At 52.3% G+C, this 22435-nt stretch overlaps 10 protein-coding genes across 10 annotated transcripts; 5 read left to right on the top strand and 5 right to left on the bottom strand.

The window, feature by feature from the left end:
* Positions 1 to 346: 346 nt before the first annotated feature.
* On the bottom strand, positions 347 to 1365 carry ATNIH1004_008088 (putative extracellular guanyl-specific ribonuclease; the record flags this gene model as incomplete). The annotated part of the gene is made up of 3 exons (XM_033572701.1): positions 347 to 459; positions 510 to 1013; positions 1062 to 1365. 3 exons carry the CDS (start codon positions 1363 to 1365, stop codon positions 347 to 349), a joined length of 921 nt encoding a protein of 306 aa, XP_033423253.1.
* Positions 1366 to 1841: 476 nt separating this feature from the next.
* On the top strand, positions 1842 to 2956 carry ATNIH1004_008087 (DUF3632 domain-containing protein; the record flags this gene model as incomplete). The annotated part of the gene is made up of 3 exons (XM_033572700.1): positions 1842 to 1933; positions 1995 to 2428; positions 2475 to 2956. The coding sequence occupies 3 exons, from the start codon at positions 1842 to 1844 to the stop codon at positions 2954 to 2956; spliced, it is 1008 nt and encodes a 335-aa protein (XP_033423252.1).
* Positions 2957 to 4157: 1201 nt separating this feature from the next.
* ATNIH1004_008086 (uncharacterized protein) lies at positions 4158 to 5044 on the top strand (the record flags this gene model as incomplete). The annotated part of the gene is made up of 3 exons (XM_033572699.1): positions 4158 to 4406; positions 4429 to 4719; positions 4775 to 5044. The coding sequence occupies 3 exons, from the start codon at positions 4158 to 4160 to the stop codon at positions 5042 to 5044; spliced, it is 810 nt and encodes a 269-aa protein (XP_033423251.1).
* A 332-nt stretch (positions 5045 to 5376) lies between these two features.
* ATNIH1004_008085 (uncharacterized protein) lies at positions 5377 to 6366 on the bottom strand (the record flags this gene model as incomplete). Its single annotated transcript, XM_033572698.1, has 3 exons — positions 5377 to 5450; positions 5516 to 5788; positions 5886 to 6366. The coding sequence occupies 3 exons, from the start codon at positions 6364 to 6366 to the stop codon at positions 5377 to 5379; spliced, it is 828 nt and encodes a 275-aa protein (XP_033423250.1).
* Positions 6367 to 6394: 28 nt separating this feature from the next.
* ATNIH1004_008084 (uncharacterized protein) lies at positions 6395 to 7170 on the bottom strand (the record flags this gene model as incomplete). Its single annotated transcript, XM_033572697.1, has 2 exons — positions 6395 to 6763; positions 6862 to 7170. The coding sequence occupies 2 exons, from the start codon at positions 7168 to 7170 to the stop codon at positions 6395 to 6397; spliced, it is 678 nt and encodes a 225-aa protein (XP_033423249.1).
* Positions 7171 to 7546: 376 nt separating this feature from the next.
* On the bottom strand, positions 7547 to 8423 carry ATNIH1004_008083 (uncharacterized protein; the record flags this gene model as incomplete). The annotated part of the gene is made up of 2 exons (XM_033572696.1): positions 7547 to 8169; positions 8360 to 8423. The coding sequence occupies 2 exons, from the start codon at positions 8421 to 8423 to the stop codon at positions 7547 to 7549; spliced, it is 687 nt and encodes a 228-aa protein (XP_033423248.1).
* A 380-nt stretch (positions 8424 to 8803) lies between these two features.
* ATNIH1004_008082 (putative MFS drug efflux transporter) lies at positions 8804 to 10477 on the top strand (the record flags this gene model as incomplete). Its single annotated transcript, XM_033572695.1, has 1 exon — positions 8804 to 10477. The coding sequence occupies one exon, from the start codon at positions 8804 to 8806 to the stop codon at positions 10475 to 10477; it is 1674 nt and encodes a 557-aa protein (XP_033423247.1).
* Positions 10478 to 11366: 889 nt separating this feature from the next.
* Positions 11367 to 14432, top strand: NRPS7_2 (Nonribosomal peptide synthetases (NRPS); the record flags this gene model as incomplete). Its single annotated transcript, XM_033572694.1, has 1 exon — positions 11367 to 14432. One exon carries the CDS (start codon positions 11367 to 11369, stop codon positions 14430 to 14432), a length of 3066 nt encoding a protein of 1021 aa, XP_033423246.1.
* Positions 14433 to 14518: 86 nt separating this feature from the next.
* Positions 14519 to 18551, top strand: nrps7 (putative nonribosomal peptide synthase; the record flags this gene model as incomplete). The annotated part of the gene is made up of 3 exons (XM_033572693.1): positions 14519 to 14729; positions 14764 to 15802; positions 15863 to 18551. 3 exons carry the CDS (start codon positions 14519 to 14521, stop codon positions 18549 to 18551), a joined length of 3939 nt encoding a protein of 1312 aa, XP_033423245.1.
* A 449-nt stretch (positions 18552 to 19000) lies between these two features.
* Positions 19001 to 20061, bottom strand: ATNIH1004_008079 (uncharacterized protein; the record flags this gene model as incomplete). Its single annotated transcript, XM_033572692.1, has 4 exons — positions 19001 to 19259; positions 19355 to 19502; positions 19573 to 19826; positions 19889 to 20061. The coding sequence occupies 4 exons, from the start codon at positions 20059 to 20061 to the stop codon at positions 19001 to 19003; spliced, it is 834 nt and encodes a 277-aa protein (XP_033423244.1).
* Positions 20062 to 22435: the final 2374 nt, after the last annotated feature.

Raw genomic sequence — 22435 nt, 5'->3', positions numbered from 1 at the left:
TGGGAGCCATATGACACAGCTATCTGGATCTACAAACTTAAACCTGAATGGCTTTAAAACAAAACACCAACGAACACCTCCGCAGCAGCACAATCCAGTGTACACAACACCCGGTCAGCCGCAGTAGAAGACGACGAATTCCAATTTAGTGGTGCTTCACTCCAAATCTCTGTTGGCTTGAAATCCAAATGGCTTTATTAGTAAGTTTAATTCCATTCAAGAAGCGGAAGAACAAGACCTCTAACAGAACACCAGAAATGGAAGAAAGAGAAAATCCAATTCAGCTCCTAATATGTAACCCCCCTAATCAGATCCCAAAAACAACCATCCAGTCTAATCATCCAGTCTAATCAGTGTTGACAGTGCAGCGGGAGAAAGAAGCACCAGCATTTTCAATCATCACTCCAACAAAGTTGTCGCTGTAGTCGGTGACAACACGGTACTTGCCGGGTTCGCCGCCTGTTCCAATGGTCAGTCTCGATCCAATAATCGTAGTCTTGATGACCTACCAGTCCAAGTTCCACCTTGAATAATGGGATACTCGCGCAGGTTCTTGGTGACGCCCTCAAAGACCTGGCTCTTACCGCTCATGTTGCCGAATTTGTGCGGGTAGCCCCCGACGCCATAGTCATTCCACTTCTTGCACTCCTTGAACGCATTGGCGACATCGTCCTGAGAGAGCGTGACGCCGTCAGAGCAGGTAGCGTTACCGATCTTCTTCTTCTTGCCGCGGGTGGTCAGGTCGCTGACAGTGTGGTCGGTGGATTCCTCGGCGATCTCGGTCTCAGTAACCTGGACGCTGCGCTCCTCGTTGTTACCCTTCTTGTCACCCTTGTCCTTGTCATGCTTGTCCTTGTCATCTTTGTCTTTGCCAGGCTCGCGGTTGGTGTTTGTGACGCGCGTGCAGGCCGTATAGGCGCCGCCGACGGTTGCGCCGGTATGCTGCATCACACCGCGGAAGTCGCCGCGGTTGTCCTTGTAGTCTGTGACCACACGGTACGCACCAGGTTCGCCTGCACTCGTCAGCTTGTGTCAGTGTCTTCGTTATTTGAGAAGCTTACCGCCAGTGTACACTCCACCTACGATGATGGGGAATTCCCGCAGATCGGTGCCATCGGGAATATTGCCGAATACCTGTTGGTTGTTGCTCTTGTTGCCAAAGTAGGCCGGGTACTTGCCGATGGAGCCATCGTCGAGTCTGCGGCACTGGTGCAGGGCCTCGCGGATATCATTTTCAGACAGGGTGGTGCCGTCGGGGCACTGGAAGTCGCCGAGTTTGGCGCGCTTGCTGACCTCGGGAAGGGGAGAGGCATGGGCCAGGGCCATCAGTCCGTAGAGGACGATGGATTTTATGTCGAAGAACATTTTCAGAGGCTGGTGTTTTGGACAATGGTTTAGAAGACGAGAGAGGCTTTTGAGCCAGAATGGATTGCTTTGATGCTGCTACTGATGATGAGAGATCTGGTGCTATCCTCATAGCTTTATATCCTCAGATTTATTCAGGTCATCTCAATTCTAACATGTTTCTAAACTCGGAACACTGATAGAACGTCTCATGATCGCCAGGCTGAGTGAGATGTCCTCAATGTTCAAGGCTGAGCAGCACTCCATGATTTGGCCCCAGGTTTTCATCCGGTATATACTTTGTTCTGCGTATACATTATGGTCTTGATATTCGAAACAGCCCTAGCAGATCACTTCTGGCCTTGGTAGAGATGCTAAGAATGCTTGATACCTTAGACCCTTGGGGCCAAGAGTGGGGGCCGGGAGTAAGCACTACAAGCACTATAAATACGCTAATCTGGCCCCCGCAGCAAAGACGGGGCTGTGTTCGAGCGTCGATGTCGCACCATTCAGCAGAGCCCACCATCTCTTTACAGCCTCATCCGCTTCTGCAGATCTCAATTGTACCTCGTCCTTCTTTTATCAGACAGTCAGTCAAAGTTTCTACTTTCCAGATTCTCCATCTCAAACATACTTTCAATCTACCCAAGGACACCTGCTTTCTTTGACTACCTACAAACCCTCACTATGGGAAAAGAGAACTTCATCCGACAAATCGAAAACTCCCTTGAGTTCAAACTCCTCGACAAAGTAGTCAAGGAAGACACCACAGCGCAAGATGCAGTCCAAGACGTCAGCAACATGACCATGAGTGCATTGTCCATTCATGGTCCAAACAAACAAGGCGGGATCGGTCTCCCAGACTACAACGTCTCTCTTGCGGTAATGGAGCTCGCTCAACGCCTGGAGCCATCCAAACACACCAAGCTTGTCGAGTTTATATCTCATCTCCAGAAGCAAGTTGCCGTTGATCCATCTACGAACGAACCCCTGAGGGTCCAGGGTGATACCCTCTGGACAGACATGCCGTCGTTCGGCTACACGGAGCTTGAGACGTGGTACGAGTTTGGTGGCGATTACAAAGGTGATCCATCCCCCAATTTAAACAGTCAGAACGCTAACGCATGTAGACCCATGTGATACAACGCTGGATTCTAAGCAACGAGATCGCTGGGCGAATCACAACGCTTTCCTCGCGCAGCTCACTCAGGCTGCAGACGTTCACTATACACATCCCAAGGAAGAAGTGCGATTCTCTCCCCTGGACAAATCACTACGGGCCATCTGGACCATGGCGATGGCACTTGAGAACGAGCGTCCTCCTGCGTCACTGGGAGATACGGCGGCGATGGAGGCCGCTTGCCAGTGGTTCATCTACGCTGCGGAGCGACTGTGGGCGAATGTCCTCAATAATCGCACGTATCCTGAGGCGGCTGGCGCTGGGCCGGGGAAGAGGTATGAAGAGGAGGGCTGGAGGGGCTATACGCGGGAGCGATGGGGAATCTGGGAGGATGCGCTGAAGGAGGCTAGGGCTGCATGCGAAGATGAGCGGATGTGGAAGCTGATTGATGATGCTTTGGCGAGTCTGAGAAGGGGGATGGTGGATCAATAGTGGATAGACCCATTTAGTTCTAGTGGACGTTCATTTAAATGCTCTGGATGGTTAGTTGTGTAGTATAATGATATCTATTTCTTTTCACTTTGTACAGGTCTAGCGGGATCAGCCTGATCTGATTATGATATTCACTCTCATCCATTCATAACTGGCTTTGGCCCTGTAAAGTTTGATCTTATTCACTTCATTTGCAAAGCAGATCCCGCATCATTCGCCTCTTGCTCATTGATCCTTTCTTTTCCTCTATTCGTATACTACCGTAAATTATCATCTTCCCTTCTCCACTGACTTTCCCAAGCAGTTACGAGTGAACAAAAAATCTGTCCCTGCTAAATGTGATGCTATTTTCCATGTCCCTACGAGCAGCATCATTGCTCAGGCAAGGAACAGAGTCTTGAGCGGTGGGATCCTAGATTATAAGTGATATTCAGTTTGCATATGCATTAATGGTGATTCCATATCTACTACCGTTATTTCAGTTCATCTCCCGCATGGGTGACCATCTTTCTGTCAAAGAGTTATACTAGTAGCACACTGATAAAAATATGTTTATTCGACGTCCCGTACTTCCTGAAGGAAAGCCAACATTACTTGTATATCTGACTAAATTATCTCACAGCCTGGCCCAGTTACAGTGCTGATTGTGGACCCATGTAATCCTCTCTGAGCTTATTATCATTAAGGATTTGAGCCTTGCGAACTATACTTTCGACAAGGCTGTCTTGATTGTGTGGGGCTGGGCTGAGCATCCTTTACCGTTTATTTCTGCCTTATATCCTGGCCCCCACAATAAAGTTCGCTTCTGCACTGCCGAGGGGCCAAAGCCTCGTATCTGCTATTGTTATTATCTCTAGCTGATCAAGGGAATGGACAAGCTCATGCCCAGCCTCTCATAGGAAAGCTTAATACGAGGGGAACAGTGGACGAGTGGGGTTTCAGCCTGGCGCTCATGTCGATCCTTCCAACACTTGATCGTCAATATAATTGATTGGTCCGAATGTCGATCTTGTCTGTTGTCAACGTGGCGCAGCGCCTGACAGATCGACAAGTGATATACCCAACAAGAATGTTCTGCATGGATGACCCAAAGCCTGTTCGTCTTATTTACCGCTCCTCCCTTTGTCTTACGCCTCTTGTCTATTCTCTTCAGTCAGGATAGAACGAAAGAAGTGGCATTCCTACGGAACTGACTTGCACAATGACCAACTCCCTCTCTGCCGCTACCTGCGCCATCTACGCAGTGCTCGCCATCCCAGTACTCTACCTCCTCGTCCGACACGGTCGCTACGGCCTTCTCGGATGGCTCTTCCTGTTCCTCTTTTGCACCCTCCGCATCGTCGGCGGCGCGCTGGCAGTGAACGACACCAGCGTCGCCGCTAATATCATCTCCAGCGTCGGTCTTTCTCCTCTCCTCCTCGCAACAGCCGGCATTCTACACGAGGCGCAAGTACTCAGCCCACACATACAAGATCCATGCTAAATTCAGCAGTCGACACTATCGCATCCAACCCCTCGACAAGAAAATGGAATGGGTCTCCGTCCTCGCCTACCACATGCTCGTCGTCGCAGGCGTGGCCCTAACAGCTGCCGGCTCCGCGAAACTCCAGGGACACGAGCAACCCCTCGACAAGGCCGAGAAGATTGTCAAGGCAGGCATTTCAATTCTGGCGGTCGCGTGGGGGTTTTTGGTTGGCTGGACCGCATTCTCGTTTATTGCTCCCCGGGGACGGAATTCCTCGCTCACGAGGGCGGGGACTGTCGTAAGTACATACCCCCCGTGTGTACCGGAATGCTATGCTAATGTTTTGCGAATAGCTGCTTATGGCCGTCGCGTTCTCGCTCGTCTTCATCGGCATCCGAGTCTTCTACAGTCTTACTGCGCTGTGCACGCAGAGGGCGTCGCTTAATCCCGTCACGGGGTCGCTGGCTATCCGTGTGGTGCTGGGGTTCCTGCCTGAGGTGATTGCCACGCTTGCGTATATTTTTGCGGGGATCAGGACGCAGGGTGCGGCGCTGTTGGCTCATGTCGAGGAGGAGGAAATGGTTTCGGTTCCCCCGAAATCGCGTGCTCAACCTTGGGTTTAGCTGGCTTAGGATGCATGCGTTGTTTATGTTTGCCTTTTGCTATATACCTAGATGATGAGAGTTTGTAATGATCAGAGTAATTATAACAGACCGTGTGGACGCCTGCTAGCCGCCGCCTGGGGATCCCGAAAGGGTTCAAGTCCCGTCCCATAATCAGGCTTGGCAACGTTACACCGATACGATACCGATCGTTATATCGGTATTATCAGTGATCGATACTCGATAGTATCAGTGATACTTCTTGGCATTATAGGTTACCCGTAATGTAGTGGAGGAACTAGGAAGATTAGCACATAACAGTTGTATGGATAACTATTATCTTAAGTCCTTGTTTAAAAAGGGAGTAGACAATTAACAATCTTCTTGCAGACCACGGAGCGCAGTCGCGTTAAGGGAATGTTGTCCCCTGAAAGAGTCCGTCAGTTAGCTACGGGCCAATATTACCCACAGGGAGAAGAGAGAGACACGTACACAGTTCCCGATTTACCCTGTCCCAGCTCCCTAGAATAGGAGAATCCATATGCCTCCCGCTCTCGCGGCGCACCGGGATTGTACCGGCCGGGTAGTCAAGAAGAACAAAGCTGGACGTATATCCGATGGAATTGTACCGATCAATCTCGGGGACAGGATGGGGTGCCACCGGAGCAATAATCGCGTCGATTCGGTTTGTGTAGTCTCCGTTAACTGGCCACATTGTGAGCAATTCCTGCTCAACCACCGATCGTGGTGTTCTAACTGAGCCAGCTGCTCCAGCGTTAACGCCTCCCTGCGCGTCATCCTACGTTCGAGCCACGGGATCAGCGGCTCCGACGTGCTCTCCAGGAGATCCAACGAGTCCCACCGTCGTCGACACCCATAAGACGCCCTGCTAACCCTTCAAGGCTGGAGGGACTGGCACTTCGACTACCGAGACACCTGGAGTCCGACGGAGAGACTCGGCTACCTCGTCCATGACTCGTGCAATAGGAGGCAAAGGCGTGACGAGACCATCGGTTCGTAACACCCCAACAGTGAACTCTTTCGACCTGATCTCTGGCAATGACGGAGAATTTTTCTCCCAGTGACCGGGAATACAATCTCCACCAAACAGGGCCGCTCTCGGGACAATCTCTTTTCATGACGGCTTCCAGATCCGCCACTGCCAGCGGCCCAGCGACCGCCTGCATTGAAATCCGGTCCTGGCCATGCAGCCGACCGCTCTCCAGGCCACCGAACGGAATCCGGCCGGCACTCGGCTTGAAGCCGTAAATGTTATTACACATCGCAGGCACATGTATACTGCCTCCGAAATCAGCCCCGAAGCCGACCATGGCGCCGCGCATCGCGATGAGGGCGCCCTCTCCGCCGGAGCTACCACCAGCGGTGAGCTGGCGGTTGAGCGGGTTCAGGGTCCGGCCAAAGAGGTTTGCAGCTATCAGGGGCTCCCATAGCCTGAGAGACATTCGTCTTGGCAATGATCACTGCGCCGAGAGAGAGCAGGAGGCTGACTAGCGGGGCGTTAAGGGTGGAGGGTTTAAATGCTAGCGCCGTCAAGCCGATGCTCGCGTCGACGCCTTTCACTCGGAAGCAGTCTTTCACTGACACTGGGAGACCGTTGAGAGGGCCGACTGGCTTCCCCGTGTGTTGGAGATGCTCATCCAGCGCTTTGCCGCGCTGTAGGGCGCTGTCAAAGAGAGGCTCAGTTAAGCACCGGGTAACTTGGTGGGCGATGGCGGCTCGCTGCACAGGTTACAGACAAATCTGACGAATGTGTCCACCCATTCACGTTACGGAGATAGAGATGTTTAAAGTAAAAGAAATTTATCGAATTAGCCTACCTTCGAGAATCCTCTCACCACTTCTTCGGCACTGGACTTTCCTTCGGCTATCTGGGATAGAAGCCTGCAGACGTCGAAATTTTCGGTAATCTCCAGGTCCTTCGGCGTTAACAGGCCTGAATTTCTCGGGATATCTATTACATTGACTCTCTGGTATTGTTTGGCGTTGGTGATGGAATCCGCAAGGGACAACATATCACCGGGAATCAGATGGGCCGGGAGTCTCCATTCGGCGGGGATGCCAGATTTCAGCTGGGCTTGTTTGCGCCTGACGAGGTCAACATATGCGGGCTCTGATGATTCTGCCATATTTAATTAATAACCTGGCGACGGATGACGATGGTGGAGGCGAGTGGCTTATGGGTTTTCAGAGAATCACAGAGAATAAATCTATCAGCTGATCGCGCATGTCATTAGCCCAGCCACTTGGAACAATGAGCCGGTCAAGTGGATGGGCTCTAGGGTGATTTAAATCCCTGTCCTGCACCCAAGGATTCTTCTTTGTAATATGGAGCGATCTTGTCGCCTATCTTTGTGTCTTGCTTAGAAATCCTGATCGGTGGTGTTTCCGACACTACGCGACTAGTTTTACTACGCTTAGAATGCACATCCTCGAAGCATTGATTTGGTTCGGAGAGCAGTAGTGTTTATTTAGTGGATGATGTAACAACCCCTCTAACCGCTATTAATCTCGGGCATTCTTGGTGATTTTGTCCACGATAGACTGGTTTAGGTGTGGAATGGGGGCATCTTTCTGAACCCGCAAGCCCCTTGTGATGCGAGCGATCATGGAGTAAAAGCCCAGGACAATAAACACCTCGACAATTTCATCATCCGTTAATAGCGTCTTTGCCCAAGCGATGGTGTCCTCCGTGTTGGTCCACGTTGCGACGGACTCATCCACTATCTTGATCAAACACTGCTGTCGCTCCGACCAGATACCCATCGCGAACAGCTCCTCGGCCTTCAGCCCCTTGCGAAGCGCCTCGATCTTCTCCTCGCCCATCCCGTGGACCCGCGACACCGCCTCATTAATGCCGAAGAGGTATTCGGCGCCCACGGTTCCCGTCATGCGGAGAACGACGAGTTGATAGTCTAGAATCTGGATGGTGCGTGTCTGGCCGTCCAGGAGAGCATTCAGGGTGGCCAGAATTGGCGGGAAGAGGCCTGTGGACCTTGCGAAGAGCCGGAAGACGTTGCGGTCGATCGGGAACCCTCTGAGCAACGCGGCGTTATTTTCATGCTGGGCATCTGCATTGTAGATGTCGATTCCTTGGACAAGAGGCGTGCCGCTGGTGTGCTCTGGTTCTGTAGATCGAGTCATCATGAAAGCACTGGCTATTGGGCAATCGGGAAAAGGACAGTGTCTAAGAGAAGTGGTCTATATACTGCAGGGAGACTAACTCGAGTGCTCGCTAAGGCATGTTGAATGAGATACCGCGCGATTTTAAAAGCAGACACCCTCCACATAGTTGCTGCATCTCTTCTCCTGCTGTACGAACATGGCCATCAACTCCAAGCCGGACCGGGATCAGGTCATCCTGTGTTGTCGTTTCCTTCATTAGTTTCGGCGGTGACGCTAACGATTCTCGACGTCTGCGCGGGAACGCCAACGCTTTTCCAGTATGCGCGGGGACACTAAAACCCCTGCGACCTCTCGCCAGCTAATGAGAGGGCTGAATCCCGCGGCTCAAATCCGATTAATGATGCTGATAAATCGGACTAGACGGTGTGGAAGATCTGACGGCAATCGGGGCGCATCGATCACGCATCATAAAAGTCAATGGCCTTTGTCTCTTGGGTTCGAGTCGACGGTTTGTCCTGGATGAATTGGGGCCGTTCATTGATGTCATTTTAATCTTTTATTTCCTTTTTCCTCTTTCTCCTCACCTTTCTTCCTCCCTCTCTGTTTACTATAGCTCTACTGGTATCGGAGATAATAATGGGGACCGCGACAGAACCCAATCCCTTACCTCCGGCCGATCACGATGTCTCTGGGAAAACAAGTGCCACCGATCTGGATCCCGAGAAACAGTCGGTCGAGTCTCCTGCAGAGGATGCAAAGGCGCAAGCCCGGGAAATCGCCGGCTGGCAGTGGTTCATTGTCGTGCTGGCCATCTACAGTTCCCAATTCCTCTTCGCCCTCGACAACACCATCGTCGCCAACGTGCAACCCGTCATCGTTGGACATTTCAAGTCCATTGAGAAGCTCCCGTGGGTCAGCGTGGCATTCCTCATCGGGGCGGCAGGGACGAATCTGGTCTGGGGTAAAGTATACGGCCAATTCAACGCGAAGTGGACGTACATCCTCTCGGTCTTCGTCTTCGAAGTCGGGTCCGCGGTCTGCGGCGCGGCGCCCTCTATGGACGCATTGATCATCGGCCGTGCGATCTGCGGTGTCTCTGGGTCTGGCATGTATGTTGGCCTCATGACTCTCCTGGCGTCCACCACCACCATCCAGGAGCGTCCCATGTACGTTGGCGGAGCCGGATTCATCTGGGGCGTGGGCACCGTCCTCGGTCCTATAATCGGGGGTGCGTTCACGGACTCGTCTGCGGGCTGGCGGTGGGCGTTTTACATCAACCTATGCGTCGGCGCCGTCTGTGCCCCAGTCTACCTCTTCATGCTTCCAAACAAGGACCCCCGCCCCGGCGTCAGCCAGAGAGACCGTGCTCGTGAAATGGACTATGTGGGGGGGATCCTCACGATCGGCGCCATGGTCTCGGGCGTCATGGCCGTGTCCTTCGGTGGCGTGATATACGCATGGAACTCGGGGCGGATTATCGGGCTCTTCTGCTGCTCTGGCGTGCTCTTCATCCTTCTTGGCCTGCAGCAGGTCTTCACCATCTTCACCACCGTCTCCCGTCGCGTCCTGCCCGTGGAGTTCTTCCAGAGCCGTACGGTCTTGATTCTGTTCGCTTGCACGGCGGCCGGCGGCACCTGCATCTTCGTCCCAGTGTACATGGCCCCGATTTATTTCCAATTCACCCGAGGCGACTCGACCCTCCAATCCGGTGTGCGTCTTCTGCCTTTCATCATCCTCATGATCGTGGCGGTCATAGCCAACGGGGCCCTCCTCTCCTCCTTCGGGCTGTACATGCCCTGGTACCTCGCCGGAGGAATCCTGGTGGTTATTGGCGGCGCGCTGATGTACACGGTGGGACTCGACACGTCCGTTGCACACGTATACGGATACACCGTGCTCATCGGCATCGGAGTCGGCTTCTTTTCGCAAGCATCCTTCTCCGTCGCCCAGGCTACCGTGGCCCCTGACATGGTGGCTGCCGCGGTCGGGTTCATCTCCCTTGCGCAGATCACTGGAATCACCCTGGCACTGGCGATCGCCAACGCCGTGTTTCTCAACGAAAGCGAGAGGAGCATTCAAGCCATCTTGCCGGATATAGGAGCTGAGCAGATCCGACAGACCATCTCGGGAACGCAGTCGGCCTTTTTCATGGATCTAGCGTCGGATGTTCGGGAGCAGGTGTTGCGAGCGATTGTCGACGCCCAGAGCAAGTCGTATATCTTGGTGATCACGGCCGGGGCTTTGGTGACTGTTCTGAGTCTTCTGATGAAGCGAGAGAAATTGTTTCTTGCTCCTAGCGGAGGGCCATGATTTAAAACTTGCCCCGGATCGTGGAAAGCGTGGGCTCAGTGGATGGCTGCTTTACGTAGTTGATTGTTGATGACAATATACCGGACGGAAAATATAGATGCAGGGAAACGATATATGCGGATATCCCGCGTATATAAACGTAATTGGCATTCTGTGAGATTTACGATACTCACGATATTGATACCTCCATACATGCAGTTTGAAGTTTGAACTTGGAACAGAGTGTAATTATTAGTACTGCACAAGCCTCCTGTTGCTCATTCCTGGGCAATGTAGTACCATCCTAATTGTAGGATCTAAACTGATGAATTCACTTGGACAGAGCACTCTCGTGGACAGCGCGAGCAGAACTGGAGCGCCCTCCTGTCAGCCCGGAAATACACTAGAATCTGCCTATTTACATCTCCCTATGAGAAGAAAAAGAAGCCGTCCCTCCACAGCATAAGAAAACTGGGTCCTGGATTATCATTGGTACGAGAAGTCTTGTACGTCTCAGCGGCGAAGGATCCTTTGGGCTCTGCAGCGCGACGCCCATATACTTAGCTCTAGCGCCAGAGACAAACCGCGCATTACGCACATTCTCAAGCGGCACGCAGTCCATAGTGCTTACTTCTGTAGCTTTGCCGCCAGTGCCAATTTAATTCACCATGTGGCGGGTCGACCACGTTGCTCGTGGGAGACACCGGCAGGGCGCAGCGCGGGGATTCGAAACGGAGCTTTCTTCTCCTGTCAGACAGACAGACCCGAGCTTGGCAGAGCCTATCAAATGCGTCAGAGACGAGGCAGGAGGCTTTAAGGGAGGAATATACCTGGAGATGGGCGCACAGGAAGGTGGAAGTGCTGCGCTTCCTCACATTCATCGACAGGATATCAGCGGATGTGATTGAAGATGGCTCCATACATTGACATGCAAGAACCTGGTCCATCGACCGCCGCCTATAATCTAAATCATCAATCAAGTAGGGACAAGGATTCCAGTACTGCCGTCAGGTACTGGCAGGAGCGTTTTCACAGCGTCGAATCACAACCGCGGCTACCTACGTTTCCTCTAGACCACCAATGGCCTCGTCCAGAGACAACACTTATGGCCCCCGATGGGCTTCTTGAAGCCGGTCTGGAGTTTGCTGGCATACATGATATTTACTTGGAGGATCTGATTTACTCTGTATGGGCCATTGTGTCTGTTCGACATCTGGGTAGTGGCCAGCGCACGACCACCTTTGCTGTTGCTGGCGGGAACCGGCCATTCTTCAAACACGACGGTGCCGAGAGCGGCCTAGCAGGTCAGGCTTTCCCCCTGATTCTGTCTGTTCCTGAAGACGTGGACGTTCTATCATGGGTTCGTCAAGTTGGAAGCCTTCGAACGGAAGCCTCGACCCATGCATTTATCGGCTACGAGCAAATTCTCAAGAATACCTCGGCCTTGCATCCCCAAGTGAAAGTGTCCATTACCTTTGAGGATGATATGCAAGATGCCATGACTGCAGATGACGAGTTCCCCTTAGTATTCAACCTTTGCGCGTCATTGTCAGCGGGGCTCAGGCTCTGTATGCGGCATAACACGTCAGTGGCTAGGGCAGACGTACGAATCCTCCTAGATCACTTTGCAGTCACACTACAACAAGTTATAGAGAACCATCAATCGAATGTCGCTTCGTTGGATATCATGTCTCCTGCTGAAACGCAATTATTGCAGGAGTATAGCAAAGCGGCTATCCGCCCGAGCAGCGGCCTGATACATCGCTTGGTCGAGCAACAGGCCAGACTGAGACCGGATGCAAACGCAGTACAGTTTGAACAGGACACACCCCTCACGTATTCCACGCTCAATAGACGGTCGAATCAGCTGGCCCGTCAGATCCGACAGTATGGGGCCTCGTATGTTCCCGTGCATATGCGTGTGTCAGCCAACTTTATCGTGGCCCTGTTAGCTATTCTGAAGTCGGGAGCTGCATATGTTATTTTAGATCCAGATGCGCCAGCAACGCGTAAATCATTCATCCTTAACGATATTCAGGCCGGGTTTGTTCTTGTGGACGAGGATACAACCGGCGAGCTTCCAAGCGAACTGAAGATTGGGAGTCTCCTGAACCAGTCGTTGAGTAAGGAGGACAATGACATCGCTGCGGAGCAACCTACAAGCAGCATTGCATACGTTATTTATACCTCAGGGTCGACTGGCAATCCGAAAGGGGTTCTACTCGAGCATCGAGCGGCATATAATGGACTGTTGGCGTTTCCAAGAATTGCAGACCTCCGCCAACTCCTCTTCTTTAACCCAGCCTTTTCAGCGGCCCAGAGGTCCATCTGGGCTACGCTGAGCGTAGGCGGTTGTCTGTGTCTAGCCAGCAAAGAAAACTTGACCGTCCATACTGCGAGGACGATCAACACTATGGAAATCAATTCCGTCGATATTACCTCGACCGCAGCTGCATTGCTTTCTCCAGATGATGTACCATCCCTTCGCCGAATAGCTTTGGGAGGCGAAATGGCGAATCCGATAGTCGTTCAAACATGGGCACACCGCGTGGAACTTCTCTCTTCATATGGCCTCAGTGAATGCACACAACTCAACTGGCGGTACAGATTGCAGAGGGATGTCAGTGCCCGAATTATCGGCCAGCCGTTCGACACGACGACTTCCTATATCCTCGCCCCTGCAACTACGGAGCTGTCGCCGCTGCTGGTCCCCGGGGAGCTATGCCTCGGGGGTGCCCAGCTCGCGAGGGAATATTTGAACAACTCCGAAGAGACAGAAAGACGCTTTATTCGCAATCCCTTCGGGCAAGGCATACTATACCGAACAGGCGATATGGCTGTTCGCCATGCAGACGGATCGATTGAGATGATCGGACGAATTGATTTCCAAGTCAAGATCAATGGACAGCGGGTCGATCCCGGCGAACCTAATTCGATTATCCAAATCGTCGAGGGCGTGAAACACTCTGCGGTGGTTTCTGCGCTTGTGAATAAGAAGATGGTCCTCGTCGCTGTGGTTGTGAGCCGTGTTGACGCCGAGTGGGCGGCTCTTGTGCGCAAACTTCGTTCAGCTCTTGCTACAAGGCTACCACTCTACATGACACCTAGCTTCTGGGTGCCTATGCCATCACTCCCCCTGAACACAAACGGCAAAGTGGACGTGTCGGCAATCCAGAGGACGGTGGAGTACCTGGGCCAGTCGGGTCAGCTGCTTCCAGAACGCCCGAAGACCGGAGTAGAGGAGAGTGCCTTGACCCGGAACGAGAAAGCCGTCAGGAGACTGTGGGCCAAGTTCTTGTCTATCCCAGAGTCTGATATCTTCCTGGAGGATTCATTCATTTCTCTGGGCGGTACATCGCTTGAAGCTATCCAGGTCGTGTCACAGCTGCAGTCAGAGTACGCGTTGAGTCTTCGCGTTGAGGATATCATCCTCAGCGACTCTCTCTCTCTCGTTGCTAGCATTGCCCAGGAACATCTCGCAGAAGGGAACGCCGAAGTCGCTACTGCGCCATTTGCGCTTCTCCAAGAGCCACTCTCCCCGGAGAATTTTGGCCTCAGTGCCTCTGAGATCGAAGATGCCTATCCAGTTACACCGTTCCAAGAGGCCGCTATCGCGAACACGTTGATGGGCGGTACTAGCTACATCTATAGTCGGTCCTACAGCTTTGATGGATGCAGCCGGGATAATGTCAAGGATGCTCTAGTGTCTCTAATGAAAATGGAGAGATGTCTACGCACGACATTTGTCCCCGAGGGGACATCCTTCTTGCAAGTCGTGAGGAAAACAGCAGATCTCCCTTGGGAGACTTCTGAAATGGACGTGGCCGAATACATGCGACTACAGACGTCGAAGTCGATGCATCCCGGGGAGTTGTGGTGGAATGCAGCGGCTTTCTCTGGCAACGTGCTGGTCATCACAGCCCATCATGCACTTTTTTTGATTTCTGGTCCAACGAATTCCTCGTACAAGACCTGAGCTGTCTTTTGCACGGCGCACCCCTCGTCCAGAGGCCCCGTTTTAGTCGTTATGTTGAGTACCTGCGAGAACACGACGAGGCCACCATGCAAATGTTCTGGAAAGACTATCTCGACGGCGCAATGCCGAGCCGACTGGGATCGCAGATAGCGCCTGAAAACACGGCGACAGGCGAAGTGGGCCACGGCCTGCAGAGCGCCGCGTCCAAACGCAAGGTTACTCCCAGCGTGCTCTTATATGCTGCGTGGGCTGTTGTCCTGGCCATCACGAACTCCACGGATGACATCGTCATGGGGGGTGACGCTCTCTGGGCGAGACGCTCCTGTTCCAGGGATTCTTCAGATGAGCGGGCCTACGCTGATGATTGCTCCTCTGCGGGTGAAAGTCGACAAAACAAGCTCGCTGGAGGCGCTTCTGGACCGTGTCCAGTCCAGTCTTTGGGATATTGCTAAGCATGCGCCGTACGGGCTACGAAACATCCTCAAAACCAGTCGACAGCCAAAGGAACTGTTCGACACGATGGCAAACTTCTTGATCAAGATACCCACTTCGTCTCTCTCACCTGCGGGATTAACGCAATTACCGCAGAGCAATCTGGGGACTGTTGAATATACCAAGCTGGAGCTTCGCAATGAGAGCTTAGACCGTGTGACTCTGACCTCAACCCTGGACCCGGGGTATGCACAGATTCTCGCAGATTCTGTTGCGGCCATATTGAAGGCATCATCTGACGCGCCGCTTACCAAAATTGGAGAGCTCCGGTTAGCAGTACGGCAATGCATTGATGGATTTACAAACCATGTGGCTGGTTCTTCGCCAGCTGTGGAATGCGCACTAAGGCAACCGGAAATGTATGCAAATGGGGGCGAAGATCAGGCCTCTGTCATCGCAGAAAGCCTGGATTACGAACTAGGGTACTCTGCAATCCAGAAAATAGCAGTCTCCCATCCATCAAAAACGGCAGTGGAGGAATTTTCCAGAGCGAGGATTACGTATGCGGGGTTGTCTATCAAGATGAACCAGCTGGCTGGCCTGTTGAGAGACAAGGGAGTCGTGCTGGAGCAAGTGGTCCCGATGATGCTAGAGAAATCGATCAACACCGTTGTTGCGATGTTTGGTATTCTCGTCGCTGGAGGAGCCTTTTTGCCTCTAGGCCCAGAGAGTCCCAGGGACAGAAACCTGGGAATCCTCGACGACTGCAACGCCAGTGTCATCGTTACCGATCGACTAAACGCGGAGTTCTTTAAGGATACGAAGTACGACATTATCGTGATGGATGCCCTCGAGTGGGACTCGATGCCCATCGAACGACAGGTGGTGCCCGGATTAAGCCCCGATAGCCTTGCCTACGTGATATACACCTCCGGCAGGTAAGTGGAAGCTGCGGCCGCATTCCTGCGGTGTACCAGACACGATTCTGACTATTGTAGTACCGGCAAGCCCAAAGGCACGCTCATCTCACACAAGGCCATTGTCGCGGCCCTGGAAGGGATACTCGACGCCACAGTCGACGACAACTCACGTCGCATCCTGTGGTCTCTAAACTACACATTTGACGGGTCTTTCTATCCTCTCTTCCCGACTCTCGGAACTGGTCGCACGCTGTGCGTGGCTCCGCAGAACACTATCCTAGCCAACCTTGCAGAGATCATCACGACCATGAGGATCGACCAAGTCAATCTGACGCCTACAATGGCCGGACTTCTTCACCCCGACGACGTTCCCACGCTGGAAATCCTTGCTACGGGAGGTGAACCCGTCACTCCTCATATGCTGACGGTGTGGGCACCGCGCATCAAAGTCTACACCTCCTACGGGCCTACTGAAGCAACGATCTGCGTTACAACCAAAGAGGTCACTCCCGAGATGAATATTCGGAATATCGGAGCCCCCTTCCCAAACACCACCGCTATGATTCTCGACCCAGATACAATGGAATCAATGCCACAGGGTAGCGTTGGAGAGCTCTGTATCGCTGGGCCCCAGCTGGCGAGGGGGTATTTGAATCGCCCCGAAGCCACCAGTAAAGTGTTCCATGACAGATCAGATCAAAGACTCTACCGCACAGGGGACCTTGCTAGGCTGTTGCCCAACGGCGAGATCGAGCTATATGGACGCAAAGATGACCAGGTGAAAATCAATGGGTACCGAATGGAACTCGGTGAGGTCGAGACTGTGATCATGCAAGCAGAGATATTCACCCAGTGCGCCGTCATCGCAGCCACCGTTCTCAAGAAAAAGCAGCTCATCTCATTCTGCTCCACGGTAACCCAGACAACAGGGGAGGATATAGCAGCAGCAGATGCAGCAGGAAACTGGCTTCTGCCACCGGAGGAGGCGCCAAAGATTGATCAAATCAAGGAGCAACTCACCACGTTGCCGCAATACATGGTCCCGACCTTATGGCTACCTGTGTCGCAGTTCCCTCTTCTGACCTCAGGGAAAATTGACCGGAAGCGGCTGACAGCTGTGGTAGAAGGTATGGATGACAGTTTACTCAAAGCATATCTGCCTCTGGAAGAAGCGTCAGAGATCAGTTCGGAAGAAGAGCAGGAATTGCAGTCGCTCTGGTCAGTCCTTTTTGCAACACCAGCCGAGGCGATCCACGCCAATTCCACCTTCCATGCCTTGGGAGGCGATTCAATCTCTGCGCTGAACCTCGGCAGCATGCTTCGTCGGCGCGGATACAGAATACAGATCAACGATATCCTGTCTAGCCGTACGTTGCGGGAACAGGCAGCGCTGATGGTCAAAGACACCGAGAATGCTAAAACCGCCACATCTAGAGCTGTCCAGCCAGTCAACTATGAGCCACCGCAGGCCGTATACGAGCGTCTTTTCCAAGCAGGCGTCTCCACAAATGATATTGAGGATATTTATCCGTGCAGCCCGGGCCAGATCGAATTCCTGACCCAGGGGAAGAAGCAGGAGCAGTTCTGGCAGCTGATGGCCGTCCGGACACTCCCTGATGACCTGGACTTCGAACGATGGGTCTATTTGACGACGCAGCTGACGAAGAAGAACCAGATTCTGCGTGCTTTGTATATCCACACCGACCCAAACGACCCTCAGACAGCCGTCCAGGTCGTTCTCAAACATCCCGTCCTCAACCTGGCTTATCGATCCTACCGGACGGAAGAAGAGAAACAGGAAATATTAGAAGCCGAGTGGGAAACCCTCTTCGATCCTTCGAAACCATTCGTGCGATACACGCTGCTGGTGAACTCGGAAAATGGCACGCGGGACCTGGCCATCAAATTGGACCATGCCTCGTACGATGGGACCCTCCTGCACATTTTCGACGATCAATTCAAAGCCCTCCACCAGAACCAGCCCATCCAGAAGCATACCCCGTTTAAGGACTTCATCAATCATATTCTGTGCACCCCGAAACAGCCCCAGCTCGACTACTGGAGCCGCGTCCTTGAGGACTACCGGTTCGAGTTTCCTCCCAAGATCACCAATCCGAAGCTGTCGCAGGTGGAAGTTGCCCAAATCGGCATTTCCGTGGGCGTTAATGCCCTGGCAACCTCCACAGGCGTCACGGCACCAATTGTATTCCAGACCGCATATTCCCTCCTGCTGGCACACCTCAGTGGCTCGCGGGACGTCGGGTATGATAATCTCGTCACAGGCCGCAATGTAGCGATCGACAATCCGCAGCTCATCGACGGCAACTGTGCTAACTTCCTGCCATTCCGGTCTCGCGTGGTGGACGATGAGCCCATTGAGGGGCTCCTTAAATCCACACAGGTTGCGTTCTGGGCCTCGACGGAAAACGGTCTCGTGTCGCTCGGTGAGATCTACGGGGCTCTGGGGTGGGATCGCACCACGACCACCGCCAGATGCCTGTTTTGCTTCCAGCCGTTCGAGCCAGCGCCCGCGGGGCAGGATCCCATGCGTTGGATCGTCATGAAGATGAGCAAGAACCGAATGCACTTCAACTACGCGATCCAACTGGAGGTCGTCAAGGCGGCTGAGAAGGGCGAGTATGTTCTACGCTTTGGGTATGATAAGAGGGCATTCACGACGGAGAAGGCTCAGATGGCTTTAGGGTGGTATACCAGGTGTTTGGAGGGGATGGGGAAGAGAAGATTAGTTGGGGAATTGGGTGTATAGAGATATACGAGGCGGTCTTTGGTTGCATCTGCTATCTAGTATTTATAGAGCATTGGAATATATTCTCTACTTGCCACTTTGATACATGACAGGTTCGGAGCATTTTCATCTTCATATACAGGAGATCTTTCGTTTACTTTGCGCAGTCTACTTCCGTCCGGCCCTTTGATAGATAGACAGTTCGCAAGCCATTTACGGTATAGAACTCTAGGAATAGTTAATTTTATAAGTTTGGGTTTGAACGTATTATATAGTCGCTCCATGAATCTAGGTTACTTCATTTCCTTTATTAATTCCTCTCTCCTGTGGAATATCTACTTTTCGTCAATCCGTCATCATTTCTCCTTGCTACTTGAGTAATCTAGCCCGTGAACATCTGTTATGAAGATCGGAAATATTTGGTATAATGATTTTATAGTTTCTCTACCGGAAATAATAAACGGTTCCAATCATGGCTTCTGCCCCAAGAACACAAACCGGCGCACCTGCCACGAAAGGCCATTTCGCGCCTCAACCACTGTATTAGCATGCAGCCGACTGAGCTCATCCCGCAGATCTCCTTGCAGCTTGCTGATCAGTTCCCCGAACAGGCCCAGATAGTTCGTCTGGTCCAGGAGAAGTAAGTAGCTGTCCTCAGTGGTGAATTCATCGCGGAGGACGTTCTGCAGGCCTTGTTCTTTGAAAGTCTCTGCGAGCGCGACAGACCATCTATCGTACCATTTGTGAGCCATTTACTCCGAACCGGGCTGAGCGTAGGGAGATGAGCGGGTCGGTGGGGGGAGGGCTGAACAGAGCGAACTTACGACGCAGGCGTCTTAGCACGAAACCTCGCATCCAGTCCGTGCAAGAGCTTTTCCGCATTCTCGGATGGGTTGGACGGGTCGGCTTTCACAAGCGGACGCTTGCTAGCATCATCGTTGGGTTCCTCCCATTGCAAATATCCGCCGGGTTCTGCGATCGCATGGCGGATACGGTCAGCCCAGGCCAGTGTCGAACCACGAAGGGAGTTTTGCGCACGTACTAAGAAGCTTGAGAAGATTCTGGATCACAGGTACCGGATTACTACCGGCTTGGTTCACCACTTGCACGAGCAGTCGCGCATGCACGATATCGAACTTTTCTTTATATTCCTCTGGGATATCTGCCAGGATATCCAGCTTGCTAAGGGATACGTTCGAGGGGAGAAATCCGGGGGCGGGATACTGCTCGCTTGAGATGTCGAAGCCGTGGAGGTGCGCATTGGGGAGTTGACGGTGGAGGTCGAGGAGCCAGATGCTGCGAGGGGCGGGTAGTTAGCTCACGTCGGATGTACCACGAGAATCATAGGTGGCTTATACCCGGTGCCTGTGCCTACATCGGCAATAGAAAGGTTCGGCTGGGAGACGTCTATGGATGGGTGAAGAACATATCCCATGTTTTCCTTCCAGATGTAATGCTGGAGGCTGAGGCGCGTCGAAGCCGCGACATCGCGATTGAGTCGGTACGGGTCGGCCGAGTTGGAGTTGGTCATCTTTGATAGTGTGGTGTGGAGGATGGATCTTTGAATGGATGCCACACTAAGATTGAATGGGGAATTGGAAAGACCAAAGGCTGTTTAAATAACTAAAGCGCGATGTACAAGTAGTTGAGCTCTGAATCTATTCGGTCACTTCAGCGGCATCTCTCGCACCGGCGGGGTATAACGCGCGACGCCGAAAAGCATAGAAGGATCGTTAGGTAACTAGACACTGCAAAAGCCAAGGGAAATGCCGAGATAAAGGCCATTTATCACGGCAGATCCAATCAGGGCTCATACCGCGGAAAGTACGCACGTTCTCCGAGCCTGGTATAGGCGGCTTGGTAACCCCGTAGCGCAACGGAAGGATGCTGGGTTTAGCTCTACCGCCAGGGACTAAATTCTCACCAGCACTGTCCTTTCGCCATGCGCTCGGTAATGTGGATTAGCGGTAGCGCTATAAGTTGATCATGAAAGGTGATCTTATTCAGCGTATATTGATGACTAATTTCTCGGTTAAAAGTAACTTGAGCTCGCATGATGACATCTATAACGGTATGTTGTGTACGCAAGAAATGATTGAATCGTGAAGTTCCTAATAAATCACGGACATACGCCTGTTGGCAAGGGATGGCTCTCGCTAAAAAAATTCACACATGATACACGGCGAACGACAATCGGCCAGGCTACCAGCCAGTGTGAAGGGCTGGAACGGGATAACTGCATGCATGCCAACATTGAGCTTGTGGCAGGGAGGAGAGGAAGAGAGGACAAGCGTTGCCTACTCTAGTGCAACGTGGCTTTATCAGGCCGAGATATTCGGAACAATCGGAGAAGAAGAGGCTGCGAGGGGCTTAAGACGGACCTTTTTCGCGAGCAGGGTATTGACCATATTATAGAGTCGCCTACCGAATGCCACGCGTATACATATTCCAGCCATCTACGGAACCGTACAGCAAATTACTATTGGAGCATGAACCGTAGAACCTCAGAAGCAGCTGTGAGCGCGTCACGAGTCAGGATGACGGCTGGTATCGTATTCCCAGATGCTGCAAGGATGCATAATTGAGCCACACCTCGTCTGTGCACGTTAGCTTTGCTTATACAATACAAGAATTTATCTACCACCTAGGAGATCATGTATACCACGTTCTGACCGGATACAGACAGCTAAAATTGTGCATGCGTGGCTAGGCCAGCCAAGGGCTATCTATATATGCCGCGATGCAATCCCTCGTTCGAAGCATACGAGTTCACAATACCTCTGATTGGTCAGTTCCATAACTACCTTGGTTCTGCCTCCTATTCCATGCGGAGACATTCATAGAAGGAGCATTTGGTCTCGGGCTAAACATAGTTCTCTCTTATGGCGACTCCAGTACCATACTGAATAAATGTTGTAGATTTGGCAGGCAACCTACCTTTGCTACCCAGTGACGTTCACCATCGTCATGAACCCAACCATCGTAGTCACTGATGTAAAAGGGATCAGTTGCCCACCCTCATGTTGTTTAATGCCTTAGAGAGTTAATCGTTTGGATAAGCCGTTACTGGTTCATGTCCAGCACCCAAAATGCCCAATGATGAGAGGGCGCCTTCAGACGGACACATGGCAGCAGTCTACGATGACTAGACGTGATAACAACGTGGAGGTTCTGGTGGTTAAAACCTTTAGACGTTGGGCTGATCTAGATCAAAATACAGGAGAAATTTAGGCGCTACTCTACACGTGATTACAATTCGTCCAGATCTCGATAGAAAATCTATTCTTGCTGCTGAGGCCGTCTTTGAATGAACCGTTTGGGCAATGTCGACTTAGAGAAGGTCCGACTCCTTCGCCCATAAGGCAGGCTCGGCCTTGCAGTGCACAGAAACCAATGCTTGCTATGACCCTTGTCTGTGGCGTCAGGCCACCAGTGGCAGGCCAGGATAACATTTAAACAGCGCTACAAAATAGAACTGAGCGAATCGGCAGTGCTGGTAGCAGATGACAAGCAAATCATTCAGATGCCGGCTCCCGAGCCGATCCTGGCGGCGGGTACCGTGATCACAACAGCTGCAGAAGGGAACAGTCTCGGGTTGCCGTCTCCCACCGTAGTGGATGCATGGGAGTGAACGAAGTTGGCTGGATGGCTTGCAGTTGGAGCGACATCAGTAACCGGGCGTGCGGAGGTCGCCGGGGCAGATGTTTCCGTCTCCTATTCCACCGTTGATTTATATGCAACCAAGTGTCGTCCCACCCTCGGGGAGTTGGATCCTCACGGGACGTTTGATCCTTGGGGTCAACTACCTGGAATGCATGAATTGCAGTAGAACCCTAGTATCATAATTAATAGAAGCATCTATATGAGAAATCATTTTAGGATTCAACTAACCCTTGTATCAGGAG

The sequence above is a fragment of the Aspergillus tanneri genome, assembly GCF_003426965.1.
Source record: "Aspergillus tanneri strain NIH1004 chromosome Unknown AapTan_6_pilon_pilon_pilon, whole genome shotgun sequence".
NCBI lineage: Eukaryota > Fungi > Ascomycota > Eurotiomycetes > Eurotiales > Aspergillaceae > Aspergillus > Aspergillus tanneri.
Note: the sequence above shows the minus strand (reverse complement) of the source record. Positions and strands in the feature narration are given on the sequence as shown.